This window comes from Camelina sativa, chromosome 9 (genome assembly GCF_000633955.1).
Source record: "Camelina sativa cultivar DH55 chromosome 9, Cs, whole genome shotgun sequence".
NCBI lineage: Eukaryota > Viridiplantae > Streptophyta > Magnoliopsida > Brassicales > Brassicaceae > Camelina > Camelina sativa.
In genome coordinates, this window is record NC_025693.1 from 29,927,556 (window position 1) to 29,943,888 (window position 16,333).

At 34.6% G+C, this 16,333-nt stretch overlaps 4 protein-coding genes across 4 annotated transcripts in view; 3 read left to right on the forward strand and 1 right to left on the reverse strand.

The window, feature by feature from the left end:
• Positions 1 to 685, forward strand: part of LOC104715845 (probable arabinosyltransferase ARAD1) — a 4,475-nt gene extending 3,790 nt beyond the window's left edge. The window contains exon 2 of the mRNA XM_010433218.2: positions 3 to 685. Coding sequence (XP_010431520.2) covers positions 3 to 484 — 482 coding nt within the window. The 3' untranslated portion in view covers positions 485 to 685. The remainder of the gene's footprint in view (positions 1 to 2) is intronic.
• On the reverse strand, positions 670 to 4,100 carry LOC104713108 (protein IQ-DOMAIN 31-like). Its single transcript, XM_010430158.2, has 7 exons — positions 3,945 to 4,100; positions 3,294 to 3,395; positions 2,891 to 3,190; positions 2,587 to 2,790; positions 2,349 to 2,423; positions 1,140 to 2,208; positions 670 to 984 (listed from the first exon to the last, which is right to left on the reverse strand). Exons 2-7 carry the CDS (start codon positions 3,372 to 3,374, stop codon positions 953 to 955), a joined length of 1,761 nt encoding a protein of 586 aa, XP_010428460.1. The 5' UTR covers positions 3,375 to 3,395; positions 3,945 to 4,100; the 3' UTR covers positions 670 to 952.
• On the forward strand, positions 4,726 to 6,545 carry LOC104713109 (nuclear ribonuclease Z-like). Its single transcript, XM_010430159.2, has 8 exons — positions 4,726 to 5,014; positions 5,179 to 5,341; positions 5,426 to 5,496; positions 5,588 to 5,683; positions 5,783 to 5,896; positions 6,026 to 6,094; positions 6,181 to 6,255; positions 6,356 to 6,545. Exons 1-8 carry the CDS (start codon positions 4,835 to 4,837, stop codon positions 6,428 to 6,430), a joined length of 843 nt encoding a protein of 280 aa, XP_010428461.1. The 5' UTR covers positions 4,726 to 4,834; the 3' UTR covers positions 6,431 to 6,545.
• On the forward strand, positions 10,236 to 14,471 carry LOC104713110 (isochorismate synthase 1, chloroplastic). Its single transcript, XM_010430160.1, has 13 exons — positions 10,236 to 10,461; positions 10,560 to 10,748; positions 11,868 to 12,254; positions 12,335 to 12,598; positions 12,683 to 12,757; positions 12,854 to 12,922; positions 13,034 to 13,152; positions 13,253 to 13,310; positions 13,409 to 13,519; positions 13,633 to 13,717; positions 13,824 to 13,921; positions 14,043 to 14,135; positions 14,233 to 14,471. Exons 1-13 carry the CDS (start codon positions 10,339 to 10,341, stop codon positions 14,284 to 14,286), a joined length of 1,725 nt encoding a protein of 574 aa, XP_010428462.1. The 5' UTR covers positions 10,236 to 10,338; the 3' UTR covers positions 14,287 to 14,471.

The window sequence follows — 16,333 nt, forward strand, 5'->3', positions numbered from 1 at the left end:
AGATGTTCACTTTGCGTTTGGAACTGTAAGAGGGAACGGGACTAAACAAACTGGTAAAGGAATGGCTTCCTCGAAGTTTTGTCTTAATATCGCTGGTGACACTCCTTCCTCTAATCGTCTTTTCGATGCCATCGTGAGTCATTGTGTTCCTGTTATAATAAGTGATCAGATTGAGCTTCCGTTTGAAGATACTCTAGACTATTCGAGTTTCTCAGTGTTTGTGCATTCCTCTGAAGCTGTAAAGAAAGGGGTTTTGGTGAATCTTCTCAGAGGGGTTAGAGAGGATCAGTGGAAGAAGAAGTGGGAGAGACTGAAAGAGGTTGTTGAATGTTTCGAGTATCGGTTCCCTTCTCGTCCTGGAGATTCTGTGGATATGATTTGGTCAGCTGTTTCTCATAAGCTTTCTTCACTTCAGTTTGATGTTCATAGAAAGAATCGGTACCGTAGATCTGATATTTTTGATAAAACCCGATCAGAAAGGTGAAAAATACTAGTTGAACAAAACCCATTTTCTCTTCATTCTTCATGTCTGTATTGTTTTCTTGAATGGGAGATGTAGTTTTGCCTGCGGGGCAACCTTAGAACTTAAACTTTAGAAGGCTTCATCCAAAAAGAGTGTGTTGTAAATGATGAAAGGATACCATTCTAAAATAATCACAGATTCATATAAAAAAAAAGTTTAATATCTTCAAAGTAATGTACGATAAAAAAAACCAGAATAAAAAGAAGAAGATCCAAAAGCCTTGTGGAAGCAACATTATCAGCTCAGGACAACACTCACATTTGCAGAAACGTAGGGCCAACGATAACACTTGGCCAACATAAACACACACACAATCACAGACTCATAATCTAAGCTTTTAAATAGATAGATGGTTGCATTCTCGTGTTGGGGTAACGTCCCTACTATGAATCAAGAACGATAAAGGCTTCAACTTTCTGCAGCAATTTATCACCTCTTCCGTTCTGCTGGAGTTGTCTTGGCTGCAAAGTCAACAACAGAGTCGAGAGTTAGTTAGATGTAAGAGAATGTGAAGTTTCTGTAGTGATTTTCAGTAACATCATCAGATAAAGCACTCGGGGAGATTTGGAGAATTTAGTTTGGTCTCATTAAGCATGTATTAGTTTTTGGCACTAACCGTTTCCTTCTCTGGAGGACAGAAGAGGTTTCTCCTTCTTATTCCCGGTTTTCTCACCTGAGTTTGTGAGTCTCGTTGTTCTTGGGGAATTAGAGGTGATCCTGCCATTGCCTGATGATGGTAGTGAATGACGTCTAGGAACAGTGGCTTTCTCAGTTCCATCTTGCTCAGCAGACTTTGGTGAGCCTTGTAGCCTCAGCTTTGCTTTTGCAGATTTAGTTGCTTGCATATAGCTTGGGATTGATGGGCTAGTCTGACTGTCCCCATTACTCTCTTCCCGCTCGGTCTTGCTAGTAGCTGAACCCTTCTTCCTGGATTTCTGGTTCTCCTTCCCAGCTGAATTTTCTTTATTTTTTGGTTTGGGAGACCGTTCTTCTTTGGTATCCTTTATTGAGGCTTTTTCCTCCACCATGGCTCTTTCGTTGCTGTCAATTTGGTTGACCAGTGATGAATCAAGTGCTTCATTGGTTTCTAATGGTGCAGGAGTATGTACTTCCACCTCAGGAACATGTACCTCCTCCCCAGGCTGTTCAGGCATTTCTTGGTTTTTCTTTTCGTCACATACATTCACAGGTTCTTCTGCAGTTTTATGTACCAGCGGATATGATGACTCAGTTATCTTCTCCACGCCAAGCTTTGGCTTCTCTACTTCCCTATGAGGGGATCGTTGAGGTTGGATAGAGCTCTCAACTACCGGATTATGTACCTTCCTCAAGCTACGTTTAACTTTTTCAAGTTCAATCTGAGGATCTTCAACAGCGGGTGGCTCTATTGACTGGCTTGAAACTTTCCGGAAACTTCGTTTGGGTTTCTCAAACTCAAAAGATGTCTGTACTGAGGAACTTTCCAAGCTTGCAGCAGGAACTTTACGGACACTCTTCTTGGGTTTAGCAGACTCAGCCTCGACTAAAAGCTTGTTCTGAAGTTTTCTGCCTATTGTTTTCTTCGGTTGAGGAACCGGTTTCCAGAAGCATGAGGCTGACCAGTTCTCTAACCAGATCAAGTTTGAGTTTGGATTAGATGAATTATAGGCGCGTACAGGTATCACTTTTGGTGATGAAGCGAGAAGCTGCAAACACAATTAGCCATCAAGATTTTTAAATAGAGTAGAGAGACTCTATAACACAAGCGAGAAATTGTATACAAACTTAGCTCCTTATCTGTTTCTCTTAATTTCATTACAATAAATAGCTCTAGCGAGAAGCGTACCTTCAGAGCAAAAGCATTGGATGTAAGTTTCTTGATTCCAAAGTAAGCATCTGTAGGGGTTGCAAGCTTGTTCCCCTGATAATTAAAAAAATCCAGTTCTAATTTGATAAGAGAATATACATATTTCTCGACCAATCCTAACTACAATATTATCCTGCACTAAGTTTGTATTTTAAGGGTCACCGTTCACAATTAGCAAGGGAACTTGAACTTACAAAGAAGCAAAAAGTATCATTACCTGAAGCAGCTGCAAACTGCATTTCCTAAGAACTTGAACTCCAATGTCAGACTTCCTGATCTCTCTTCCTCGAGCAAATGCTTGCAACCTGACAATTCCCATGACAGAGAAAAGAGTTGCAACAGCTTGTCTCCTAACCAGGTGACCACGGATAAGTGCTTGTAGCCTTATTATGCCTTTGAGTGCCCAAAAAGCACGCCGAGCCTTCACACAATGAGCTCAGATCAGGATATACAGAAAAAAAACAAATAGCTGCAATCAAAAAGAACCAAAGCCTACAATCCAAAACAGCTGAAAATATTACCAAGTAACCTCTAAACGCAGCCTGAACAGACGTAGCTGCAATCTCTTGTTGGATTTTCTCTGCATCAGATAGTGAATCATCTTGAACAGGTGCAACAATTTGAGAATCTGTTGGTTTTCCCTCAGGAAGCTCAATTTCATCATCTGAGATCTCTTCAGGTTGTACATTTTGTGTCTCTAAGATACCACCGCTTCTATCAACGGTATTGGTGGCTGGAATTGCAAAAGAAGGAAGATCTGATACCACATCTGATTCTTCTACCTTAGCAGTAACCACTACCTCTTTTCCACTCACAACTATCTGCACATTATAACCATAGTTAGAACAAAAACCATGTAAATGTGTAAAGCAAGATAGCTGGGACTAGCAATCATCAAACACATAATAGCCAATTAGCCATTACCTCTTTTCCTTTCGAACCACTAGATTTAGATGTTTTCTTTCCAAGCAATACATTCTTTAACCACTTTGTAGACTTCCCCATGATGTATGGAACTCAAAACACCTACAACATTGTCCAAGCTTATGATTAATACTACCAAATAATCAAAACGAAGACAATTAACAATAAATAATTAGGTGAAGAGTAACATCATTTTGTTTAGAATCAACTCTAATAATTAAGCTTTGAAAAGATTAAAAAAAAAACTTAATCATTAACGAAATGGAAAGAATCAAGAAAGAACACTAATGATTACCCCATATAAGTTAACAAATTTAGACATTTTTAAATAAATTAAATAAAAAAAAAACTCAGAGATTGAAATTAATGATGTGCAACAAAGCCAGATCTGGAACTCAGAGTGTAAGCAGAAGAACCCTAAGGACTCAAAATCTATATTTCCAAAAATGAACAACAAACAAACAAAAAACACCGACAGAGTCAAACAATAAAACTTAAACAGAGAGATCCCTCTAAAATCCGACACTACTCGAACAATGTCCTAAAAATTGTCGGGTTTCCAAGTTCGAGTTTAACCGTCCGGATCTGTTGTTCTTAAATCCGAGTCCGATTCAGACCAAAACAAAGAAGATAATAAAAAAGAATATATACCGTAAGTATTAGAAAACAGAAGAGGAGATGTGTTTTGTTAATTGAATGCTCCCACTCTCTCTCTCTCTTCCCGGAGCTGCTTGATGCTCTGAAAACTGTTCCTCTCTGGTGGTCGTATAGTTGTTTGTTTCAGTGACCAGAAGGAAAGAGAAAATATATATATTTTTTGTTTTTCTTTTGGGTCCATTTTATATATATTTCTAATTTTAACCCCAAAAAAAAAAAGTAAAGCGCATCTCCATAACTCTAATCTTACGCCGTTGATTTCTAGCCGTTCGATCATCTCCGAACAATTTAGTTTAACTAACAGAAAAATTCGAAAGTGGGAAAAAAATAAAAGAAGAGAGGAGAGCCATCCTTTTTTTATTTTTAATTAATAAAGCTGTGAAAACATTAAATGTGATTAGATTAGACAAATAAAAAGGTAATATTAAAGTCATCTTAATTAAAAAAATATATACTAAAACATTAGAGATATTTTAATTGAAATTGCTCAGATTTTGTTTGTATTAGTCGTCGTCGTCGTCGTCGTCGTCGAGATTACTTCAAAAACAAGTGTGAGAAGAATGCTGCTACGTTGATCTGAAGCATTCGCGTAAATTTACTTATGTACCCTTCCACTGTCGTTGAATACGAAAGACTAATCACTTTGTGCCAGTGGGGCACGTGTCAGTTTTATTACTGCTTTCCACGAGCGCGAATCAAACCACTTTGTTAATGGGCCTAATTAAGCCCAGTCCAAAACGAAAATCTGATCATATTTTTCGGCGCATGGAAGAAAAAAAAAAACTGTGTCAGACATTTCATCGAACACTTTATGCTCAATTGTTGACCAGAGGTAAGAACGAAGGCACAGGGAAAAATTCGATAAACCCTAAGGGACAGTGGAGATGGAGAAGAAGGAAGCAATGCAAATCGAAGGTTACCCTATCGAGGGATTGTCGATTGGAGGGCACGAGACGTGTATCATATTCCCATCTCTTCGGATAGCTTTCGACATCGGTCGTTGCCCACATCGCGCTATTTCACAAGACTTCCTCTTCATCTCTCACTCTCACATGGATCACATCGTAAGTTTTGAACTTTCTTTTGACTTTTAATTTTGAGAGCCATTTTGATAAACCCTTGTTGAGCAACCATGTGTTTTATCATTATCATGAGCCTATTGCTCTGTTACTGTTATGGTGTCACATTCTCGAAATTGTAAGCTAAACTGTTAGTGTTGTAATGGTAGGGTGGATTGCCAATGTATGTTGCGACTAGAGGCTTGTACAAAATGAAGCCTCCAACGATTATAGTTCCCAAATCGATTAAAGAAACTGTTGAGAGTTTGTTTGAGGTTCACAGAAAGTTAGATTCTTCAGAGCTACAGCACAATCTTGTTGGCTTGGACATAGGTAATTTCAACCTTCTATCATTCATTGCAGCTGAAGATTTTGAGTTTTTTTTTCATTTAATATTGGGAACTTCTTGGTGTGTAGGGGAGGAGTTTATTATAAGGAAAGATCTCAAAGTCAAAGCCTTTAAGACATACCATGTCATCCAAAGCCAGGTTTCTTTCATTGAAACCACTTGAGCTTTTTGGATATCTTAGCGTTTTGTGTCTTTGTTGATTTGTATGCTTTCGTGTGATCTTTTTGCAGGGTTATGTAGTGTATTCAACTAAATATAAACTCAAGCAGGAGTATATTGGCTTATCTGGGAATGAAATTAAGAACTTGAAGGCTTCAGGTGTTGAGGTTTGCCTCTGATTTCTTATGTCCGTCTATCACAAAGTCAATAGTTTTGCAATGGTTTTTCCAATATATAAGCCTCTTTAATGATTTTGGATATTGTAGATAACAAACAGCATAACAACTCCTGAAGTCGCTTTTACGGGAGATACAACGTCGGATTTTGTAGTTGATGAAAACAATGATGATGTTCTCAAGGCAAAGGTTCTCGTCATGGAGGTGAATATTTGCTGCTGATATGAATTAGGACAATGTGCGTGATTCTTAATGATATTCTTTTTCCTGGTCCAAGTTTCATGGCTTTTGTTTTAAAGGGAAGCTGTGTTGTCTCTATTTCCTTTTGTGCAGAGCACATTTCTTGATGATTCGGTATCCGTAGAGCATGCAAGAGACTATGGACATATCCATTTATCTGAGGTCAGGGTCTTCGTTTCTTTGAAATCACTTGTTACTCTCTGTCTCTTGTTGCTCATAAAAGTTTCTTCTGGCTCTTCAAACTGCAGATAGTAAATCATGCTGAAAAGTTTGAAAACAAAGCAATCCTGCTGATCCACTTTTCGGCTCGGTATACAGTGAAGGTGTGTGTTTTCTTTATCCAATCTGGTTATGGAACAGTAGAAATGTAGTTACTTTCTTCCTTGTAGCAGTGGGGTTAGTCATCTTTGCGATTTTTCACAGGAAATCGAAGATGCCATTTCTGCATTGCCTCCACCTCTAGAGGGACGTGTGTTTGCACTAACACGAGGATTCTAAACAAGAAGAGTCACTCTTTGTAGGTTTTACACACTTATGTTTGTGTTGGCCAAGTTTTTGTATTGCACACGTAAACGTTGTATTCTCTTGTTGAAAATTTAAAATTTCTTCTATCCTGATGAATCGGAAGTAGAAAATACAGAGTATAAGAATAAATTAGATGTATCGAGAAAATCTCATTGTTTCTTTTTTTTTTTTTTTTTCTGATCAAAAGAAAATCTCATTGTTTCTTTGCAACAATAATGCTATGTAAATCAAAGTAAGGTACATGATCAACCAGTGAGTTCACAATCAAGGTTTCTACAAGGGCCCAAAGGTGTCAAAACAGGGTATAAGAATAAGACCGATTAAGCCCACAATGGCTTGTGGGATTGGCAGTTTTTTGGTGGACTAATGATTTTCTTTTATATCACAAAATCAACTATCTATAAATAAATACATATATATAATAGCATGTGGTGATCTAATAGACCATTTTTATAAAATGAATACAAGATATTATGATTGATCGTGTCTCTGAAAAAAAATGTTGGTCTGATTTGCAGCTACTGCCGCGTAAGGTAAGCTAATCAATCGCATTACCCATTTCTTTGTATTTTTAATTCTGACCAGCGATCAAATGTTTGGGATTTAGACAACTTGTGTATTAGTTTAATTGGACTACTTATGTCCCAAGTTGTCTAACCATGTCTAGGGTTCAACCCTTTTTACTCGTTCTCCTCCTTGTAATATAAGTCAATTGGCCTTACGTCTTAAGTTGTCAAATATATATACTAGATATAAAAGTTTGGATTTCTTTAATGGAGTATGAATATTTTGAATTATAGGTTTAGTCGTAGAGTAATTATATTATATAACCCTATTTCCAAATTTTCTGTTAACTCTTGATTTATGTGTTTATCCTTTATCATTTAGAAGTTGTTATTTTAATTTCCTTAATTTTTGGGTCCAACATCTGAAATTGTTTTGATTGGTTCAAATGAGGCAAACGGAAAAACAATGTTTACATACAAATATGGTTGCATAAAAAAAAAAAAAAAAAAAAAAAATACAAATATGGATGTACACGANATTATTGCGTACATAATGGTTTGATTTTTCTGGATATTTTATCGTCTGTTTATGTAAAAGTATTCCATTTAAAATAACCATTTTGTTTTTAATCATAGAATTTTTGGAATTTGAACAATCGAACTAAAGATTAAAACATGTGAATAATTTTTGCAAGTAGAATTATCTTTCGTAGAAGTAAGAACTCAAAACTCATATACTCCTAGCAATAAATTATGCATGCTTGTCAAAACAAAGGAAAAAGAAATCCATGCTTTGGCACATACAAAATATATATATATTCATGCAAGAATTTAATAAAATTGTTACTGGATTACATCGTTCGTAATTAAGAATTCGAATGGTTAGTGCTAAATTGTTAGCGTCAGTACGTGAAAATTGTATAAAATTGTACACTAGGTTATCTAAATTCAACTAACATTTTCTAGTTATTTAATTAACCAAAACTAATTTTTCTAGTTAACAAAAGTGTTCAGTACACTGTACACTCAGATAGTCATATTTACATAGTATAATACTATTTGAGATTTCGGACATAATGCAGAAAAATTCGTACTCCTAGCATCTACAAGACTACAACACACGTTCAAAGTCACGAATAACAATAAAATGATGTTCATGGTGACCGCGTCCAGCATTTTAAAATTTCAAAGTCGTACTATAATATCTCTAGGAACGTGTGTAGTTACAGTTTATTCAGTTCTACGTCAGACAACGCATGTTGAATTATGGATTCACTCGACTGGACTATTTGAAAGACTTCTTAAATTCTAAAATTTCTAATAGATAGCTCGATCGTGATGAAAATTAAATAAGAATTTGACTTCTAAATTAAGTCTAGTCTTTTAAAGTCTTAAGATATGTCGTTTTGACCACTTTGTTTCAATCCGACAAAAAATCTAAAAACAAAGAATAATCGTCTTCTCGAATATTAACCGGTGAGCCATCGTAATCATCATATGTACACATGGAAATAAAATGTGTGTGTTCGGTTATTTCAGGGAAATTTTGGGGGAAATTGCTGTAGCTCTCTCCACTCTCCCACTCTGGTCTAATTGTATTTGACTCATAATGTAATGAAGAAAAATGTAAATGGCTAGCGGTAAATGGCGATGATTGTGGAAGAGCCAAAGTGAGTTTCCCAGCAAAGAAGATACTCAAAGGAGTTGACTCCTCAAATAATGCAAATATCCGAAGTTCTTTTCAAATGGTATTGATTTTTCCTAATGTATAGTTTACATCGGACACTAATACAAGTTTTGTAAATTTAAACCAATAATGCACAATGACTACTCTTTTTTTTCGGCCACAATGACTACTTATAAATTATACATTGTATTGAAGTGATGTTTAAGATTTTTCATAAATATTAATAAAAATATTTAATGTTTGGCTTTTTAAAAAACTAAATCATCATTTATCATCTAATTAATTAAACAAAATTCAACCAATAATAAAATAATACACAAAATATAATCAGTCAACAAAAAAACACTAATTAACTTTGCATTGAAAAATTGAAAACATCTATACAAATTTGATACAATTTTTTCCTCATTGAAAACATCACTAAAACTGATATGGATGAAGTAATATTTAAGGATTGTTCTATTTCAGGAAAAGTGATATCCTTTTTTTTTTTTTTGGCAAACGAAAAGTGATATCCATGTTCACCTTAATCACATATAAAAGTTTAATCCTGCAATATTTGTATAAATCCAAATGATTTTTTTTTTTTAATCGTTAAAAACCGACGATGAACAAGGATTTTGTCTAGTATGATTCTAAGAAGAGCAACTAAGTACAATTAATAACATCATCACATGGTGTCAGTTCACTTACTTTTTGTCTTGATTAAAAGGACCCATCACATAACCAAAATAAACCATTATGCTAAATATTTATTTTGGTTAAACCTTAAACTAGTTATTGGTAGCATAATGGTTTATACTAATATTTATTATCATATATAGTCTCATCATCAAAATTTCTATTAGAAATAGTGTGGTATATCAAAAAGGCCATATGGCCGGATTGTGAGCCTCCGTCCGGCTGGAGTGGCGTTGAGAAACTTTTTTTTTTGAACTAATGGCGTTGAGAAACCTATCATCATATTTCATATAACATCCGACACGAGAGAGAACCGTTTTGCGTTAAGACTTGAAAGAGATTCCAATCATCCATCCACTTGAGAATGTTGTCCATGCGTCATTAGCTAAGTCATTGATACTTGGTTTATGTAATTTACACTACCTCATTTCTGACTATTTTGAATTTGGAAAATATAACATGCATTAACACAAACGATCATGAAGATGAAGATCTTTGGTTGACAAGAAAAACAAAAAAAAAAAAACACAAACGATTAACTACATTAATTTTCAAAGAAAATATTTATCTATTTGGTTGCTAATAATATTTTAATATGTTTTATCTTATAAGTAATAGACCTATTAATTAAATAACTGATTAAATGAATAATTAAAAATAAAATGTTAGACTAACTGTATAAATATTCTTTACGTAATTGAAGAAAAAGTAGAGATTGACAAAAAAAGAAAAAAAGAAAAAAAAAAACAAAAACTTCTAAGTAGTTTACTGGAGAGAAATTCTTGAGAAATTTAAAAAATGTGAAAGGTGAACTGAATCTTCAAAATTAAGTGGGGCCCAGCTACAAATCCATTGTATAACCCATCTCTATTTATATGATCATCCCATTCTCTCTACTCAAAACCCAAAAACACAAAACAACAATCTCTCTACCATTTACTCTCTTCTTTGCTCCCAAAAACAAAGCAAATTTTGTTAAAAAATCAACCAAAGAACTTATTTCTCCAATGGCGTCGCTTCGATTGTCTTCTCATTTTCTGGGCTCATCAAACACTAAAAAACACAGCTCCATTATTTCAATCTCTCATCATAATTACTCTCCAACTCCATTCACTAGATTCTCCCGCAAGGTTTTTTTCCTGTTCTCTCTGTTTTTTTTTTTTTGTTTTGTTTCTTATCTGTTTTAATATAAGAGAACGTTACAAAATTTAACTCAATTAAATTACAGAAGTACGAGTCATGTGCCATGTCTATGAATGGTTGTGAGGGAGATTTCAAGACACCACTTGGTACAGTTGAGACAAGAACTATGACTGCTGTTTTATCTCCAGCAGCCGCCACTGACAAGCTTATCTCCGCCGTCTCTGAACTCAAATCGCAACCTCCTCCGTTTTCTTCCGGAGTTGTCCGTTTACAGGTACTACTAACAATCCCATCCCTCTGTTTTTTTAGTTTTTGGTAAAAGGACATAATCCGATTTGCTTCAAAGTGAAAGAATGGGATCACGCCACGTGGTGTTATTACATTGGCCTGTCTTGATATCGCTTCCCCTAGCTAGCTTCGTCCTTCCCCCAGCTTACCGTATCTTTGTGTTTGTGCCTAATCATTTTTTTTTACGTGTATTTTTTTTTTTTTTACATGCCTAATGATTTAGTTAATTAAATAAATATTACTACTTTTTTATTTTATCGTACTACACGAACTGTTTTTAAAACACAGATTCGTATAATCTACTTTTAAAATCTGTTCTTTATCAACTCTTTTTTTCTCGTAATCATTTAGAATTTAACTTTCTTGTAAAATAAAAGAAAAAAAAATACACGATCATATAATTCACATATGAAAGTGGTTTCCTTATCTTTAAAAAGAAGAGAATTGGGGTCGGTTGACAAAAGTCTTAACAGTAGTACTCACTATTTATCATAAATCCGTTGTTGTTGCTTTTGTTTTGATCATTTTGTTTGTCAACCACATACATTTTAAATCATAAAGTATCACTATATAGTATATAAGAAACCAATAAGATATGGTTATTAATTCTTTATGAATCGGGTCGTACTAGATTCCGCTAGTCAATCGAAGTATTAAATAGGACATTAAAATGAATCTTTTTTCCATTTAGTCAATTTAAGGTAGACCAATTTATTTTTCTTTTAATAATAGTCAATTTTATCAAAACATTTTGAGAATATAAAAATATTTTTTTAAGGAAAGATTAATTGACTGGTTATCAATCGTAATCTAATTAAATATTTCGAACTTAAATTTTTAAATCTGATTACAGTTGGGAGTTGGCTAAGTTTAGTGTTAACTTTTAGTTTAGTGCTCATGATTTTGCGTTGATGGCCCAAAAAAAGAAGAGTAATGATTAGGAAAAAAACTAGGCTCCACTTTGATGTAAAGGCGGCGATCACATACAGTCACTCCCACATTAACAAGTTGTTTTTTTTTTCTTTTTCTTTTTTTTTTCATCTAAATGTCGAATTTTCCCGCGCAATTCTGATAAAAAACCCTAAAATTGGATTTGGGTTTGCAGGTACCAATTGACCAGCAAATCGGAGCAATTGATTGGCTTCAAGCCCAGAATGAGATTCTGCCTCGTTGTTTCTTCTCTCGTCGCAGTGACGTCGGTCGTCCCGATCTTCTCCTCGATCTAGCGAGAGAGAACGGAGACGGAAACGGGAAGAACGGGAACGGATCTGTTTCATCTGATCGTAATCTTGTTAGCGTTGCTGGGATCGGGTCTGCAGTGTTCTTCCGTGACCTTGATCCTTTCTCTCATGATGATTGGAGATCCATCCGAAGGTTTTTGTCTTCAAAGTCACCTCTGATTCGTGCCTATGGTGGTATGCGTTTTGATCCTAATGGAAAGATTGCTGTCGAATGGGAACCTTTTGGTGCCTTTTACTTTTCAGTCCCTCAGGTAATTTTTTTTTAGAGAATGAATTTTTTTGGAGTATGAGTTTGTGTGACTGGGGCTGATTGATATACGTACACGTACAGGTTGAGTTTAATGAGTTTGGGGGAAGTTCAATGTTGGCCGCAACTGTTGCTTGGGATGATGAACTCTCTTGGACACTAGAAAATGCTATTGAAGCACTTCAGGAGACTATGCTTCAGGTTTCTTCTGTTGTCATGAGGTTACGAAACAAATCTCTTGGAGTATCTGTTTTGAGCAAGAATCATGTTCCTACCAAAGGTGCTTATTTCCCTGCTGTAGAGAAGGCTTTGGAGATGATCAAGCTGAAAAGCTCTTCTCTTAACAAGGTTAGTTTAGAGACCTTGTGTTTTGTATCTATTCTTTAAACAGTTATGTTGATTAACTGATGTTTTCTCGGCTCGTGAAATCAGGTTGTGCTTGCTCGCAACAGCAGGATAATTACGGATACTGACATTGATCCCATTGCTTGGTTAGCACAGTTGCAGGTGTGTTTCTATCTCTGTGATGTTATATAGTAGTCAATTTTCAGATTAAAGCTATGTTTAGACTTGGATCTCACTCTTATTATTATTGTGTGACAGACTGAAGGACATGATGCATATCAGTTCTGTCTTCAACCACCAGGTGCACCAGCTTTTATTGGAAACACGGTAGGTTACAAGTAGTCTGTTGGAGACATTATTTGATTTTATTTATCTGGACCAAAGATGTGCACCTTTGTTGTTCCCTTCTAACCTGTGACATACATCTTTGTGAAACAGCCTGAGAGACTTTTCCAAAGGAATCAATTAGGTGTCTGCAGTGAAGCTTTGGCTGCAACTAGACCTAGAGCTGCTTCGAGGGCGCGTGATATGGAGATTGAGCGTGACTTACTAACCAGGTCAATTTTAACTCTAGTGCTTTGAACAATTATAGAATCGATTTCTCCAGTCTCCGTTGAAATTTCCTGTATACTGATGTGATTTGCTAAACTGTTGCAGTCCGAAAGACGACCTTGAGTTCTCTATTGTGCGAGAGAATATAAGAGAAAAGTTAAACGTAAGTTCAATCTTGATGTTCTGCAGCTTCAATCCTTGCTTTCTTGGATATCCCGTTTGATATATGTTTTCTTATAATCCTTCCTTCTCCTTTTACAGGGTATCTGTGACAGAGTCGTTGTTAAGCCCCAAAAAACTGTGAGGAAGCTTGCAAGAGTGCAGCACCTATATTCTCAATTAGCAGGGAAACTTAGGAGGGAAGATGATGAGGTGAGATAAATAATCTTTGAATGATTTTCTATCTTTATGTTGCGAATGTTATCTCCACTCTCTTCATTGCTTTGAATTAGGTTTAACTCTTTGTCTTATATATCTATCTACAGTTTGAAATCTTGGCTGCTCTGCATCCAACTCCAGCTGTTTGTGGGCTTCCAGCAGAAGAAGCTAGGCTTTTGATTAAGGAAATAGGTAAACTATCTATCTGCCTTGGTTCAACTATCTCCTAGTACTATAAATGCTTATGCTTCCTTAGAGACTAACAATGGTGCTTACACAAATGTTTTGTTGCTTATAGAATCATTCGATAGAGGAATGTATGCTGGACCTGTCGGGTTTTTTGGTGGAGAGGAGAGTGAATTTGCAGTGGGGATCAGATCAGCTCTAGTCGAAAAGGTTTGATCTCTCTCCCAATATAAAGAAGCACACTTGCACTAAACTAAATCAAAGCAAAACTGATCATTGCGTTTTTGCTATACAACTGTCAAATGCTGAACTGTTCTATTTCTATTTACAGGGTCTTGGGGCGTTAATCTATGCGGGGACAGGGATAGTAGCAGGAAGCGATCCATCTTCAGAGTGGAATGAGCTTGATCTTAAGATATCTCAGGTACCGAGTTTTTCTTATGTAAATTTGACATCATCACACGTCTTTGTTTCCAAAATCTTAAATATATTCCTTCTTTTTGTTGTTGTTGTTTTTGCAGTTCACCAAGTCAATTGAATATGAACCAAAAACAGCTCTGCATGCGATTAATTGAAGAAAAGAGTAACATTCGTATTTGATTGTTTGTTTGTATGGGGATGATGATTGATGGGGTTTTCACAATAGAAAGCAATGTTGTCTCTCTTGTAAATAAAAGGAATAATTAATTGCTTTTATCTGATTGTTAATGGGCTGAGCTCTTATTGGTTGTAACTAGGTGAGGCCGTTTATGATTGTTAATGAGCTTCTATAGTGTATTGTTTTTCGTCGGAAGCTGATGTTCGATAATATGGAAAATGTGTTTTTTTTCTTTTCTTTTCTAAATCTGCGTATACCCAAAATCGAAGAAACAAAAAAAAATAAAAGGTAATAATAATGTGTTAGAAATAGTTGACAAAATAATACTACTATGGTGTTAAAAATTAGAAGTTGCTAGTTATAACTTATACATATATAAAAATATAGGCCCAAAAATATATGATTGTTAACTTTAAAGAAAAGAATATGTGAGAAAAAAAAAATACTATGACTTTAATGAAATTTCATTTTTGTGACAACGAAGAATTTGAAAATGTGCAATACTGTTTGAAGTAGTATATATCATTTTCATGTCCCATTTAACTATTTTGTAACTTTGTTGTTTCTCTTAACAAAGTCAAGTCGATATATTTAACAAAATGATTACATTCATTTGATTATAGAGTTGTGGGTAGTCCTTTATTCCAACATATCAATTATTAATTAATTAATCTAATCATTTCACCAAACAAAAATCAGAATGATATACATATATGTAAAAAAAAACATTTTTGTGTGTCTTCAGTTTCTAACGGAAATTCTTCCAATATTTTTTATAATTTTTTAACAAGTTGTGTGAAGTCATGCCAAACAAGATTTTTTTTGTCACATCAAAATCTTTGTTTATATGCATATTATTTATTGAATATTTCCAGAAACCATATAATATATACATCTCGAGAAACCATAGAATATATACATGTCATGTCATGACCGTTCCTAACCTTGTATCAAAGCCCATATCAAAGTTAAAGATAGTCCAAGTGGTGTTGCTATCCAAAAAATGTACAAAACTAGAGCATACAATCTTCTAGAAATGTATCTAGGAATCAATTATCAATCGCTCAATCACTACGTAGTCGTAGTTTTTCAAATGGTTTTTGGTTTTAGTTTCTTCAATAATCTATTTTTTAACAAAATCAAAAATTTATCTTAAAACAATTTCTAAATCTTTGGATTTCAGGATTCTACAGCTTTCAAAATCTGTATAACTACATGTCGCATATACTTTAACTGAATAGATGGAGAAAAAATTTAACAACTGCGGCATGAATCATTTAAAACCTAGACGACGGTGTTAACCTTTACATGGTCGACATTTAAAAAAACCATTCTTTTTTTTACTCAAATTTAATTTTTTTTTCTAAATGACTAGAATAAATAACCAAACAATTTTTGTTGTTCGCTTCGACTTTGGTTATAGGTTCTAAATTGATCCTAAATGTTAAAATTATTTTGGTTATGAACATTTGGGATCAATTTAAAATCTATTCCAGCCATTTTTAAAAATAAAATCTTTTATTTTTTTAATTTGAGTGAATTAAAAAAGGAATGGTTTTTTTTTTTGTGACCAAAATATATCACTTCACTGAATCGGTCTTTTAAAACTGAACCGAAATAACTGACACCGAATCAAATTGAAATTGTGTTTATGCAAAATGGTAACGCAAATATTAATATTCCTTTATAGTTAGCGTCACGATAATTTTCTTTAGTTAGTTTAAGAAACTACTTTTATTGAAATAACTATTTCTTCCAACAACCTTACTCGCAAAATCTTTTAATGTAGTGGTCTATAGGAACATTAAAAAGTACCCTTTTTGTAAGATGAAGAAGAATCAACACGTCAAAAACAAACACAAATGTAATATAAGATAAATAGTAGTAGTAGTACAAAATAAAATAAAATAAAAGAATGGGGCAGAGCATGTAAAAGGTGAGGAATAAAACGAAGGTTAGCTTGGCGATAGAGAATGGAATCAGATTTCCCCATTATCTCCACTCTAACACCCCCCCCCCCCCCC

What these genes read in the sequence shown, in the direction of transcription:
- LOC104713108 (XM_010430158.2), bottom strand. Translation starts at nt 3,374, where the DNA reads ATGGGGAAGTCTACAAAGTGGTTAAAGAATGTATTGCTTGGAAAGAAA. An exon ending in GCAGTTTGCAGCTGCTTCAG is followed by an intron (nt 2,424 to 2,586) that starts GTAATGATACTT and finishes TTTAATTATCAG; the next exon opens with GGGAACAAGCTTGCAACCCC. An exon ending in GTCCTCCAGAGAAGGAAACG is followed by an intron (nt 985 to 1,139) that starts GTTAGTGCCAAA and finishes TTGACTTTGCAG; the next exon opens with CCAAGACAACTCCAGCAGAA.
- LOC104713109 (XM_010430159.2), top strand. Translation starts at nt 4,835, where the DNA reads ATGGAGAAGAAGGAAGCAATGCAAATCGAAGGTTACCCTATCGAGGGA. An exon ending in TGAAGGCTTCAGGTGTTGAG is followed by an intron (nt 5,684 to 5,782) that starts GTTTGCCTCTGA and finishes TGGATATTGTAG; the next exon opens with ATAACAAACAGCATAACAAC. An exon ending in GACATATCCATTTATCTGAG is followed by an intron (nt 6,095 to 6,180) that starts GTCAGGGTCTTC and finishes TTCAAACTGCAG; the next exon opens with ATAGTAAATCATGCTGAAAA.
- LOC104713110 (XM_010430160.1), top strand. Translation starts at nt 10,339, where the DNA reads ATGGCGTCGCTTCGATTGTCTTCTCATTTTCTGGGCTCATCAAACACT. An exon ending in CAGCTTTTATTGGAAACACG is followed by an intron (nt 12,923 to 13,033) that starts GTAGGTTACAAG and finishes TTTGTGAAACAG; the next exon opens with CCTGAGAGACTTTTCCAAAG. An exon ending in GCTTTTGATTAAGGAAATAG is followed by an intron (nt 13,718 to 13,823) that starts GTAAACTATCTA and finishes TGTTGCTTATAG; the next exon opens with AATCATTCGATAGAGGAATG.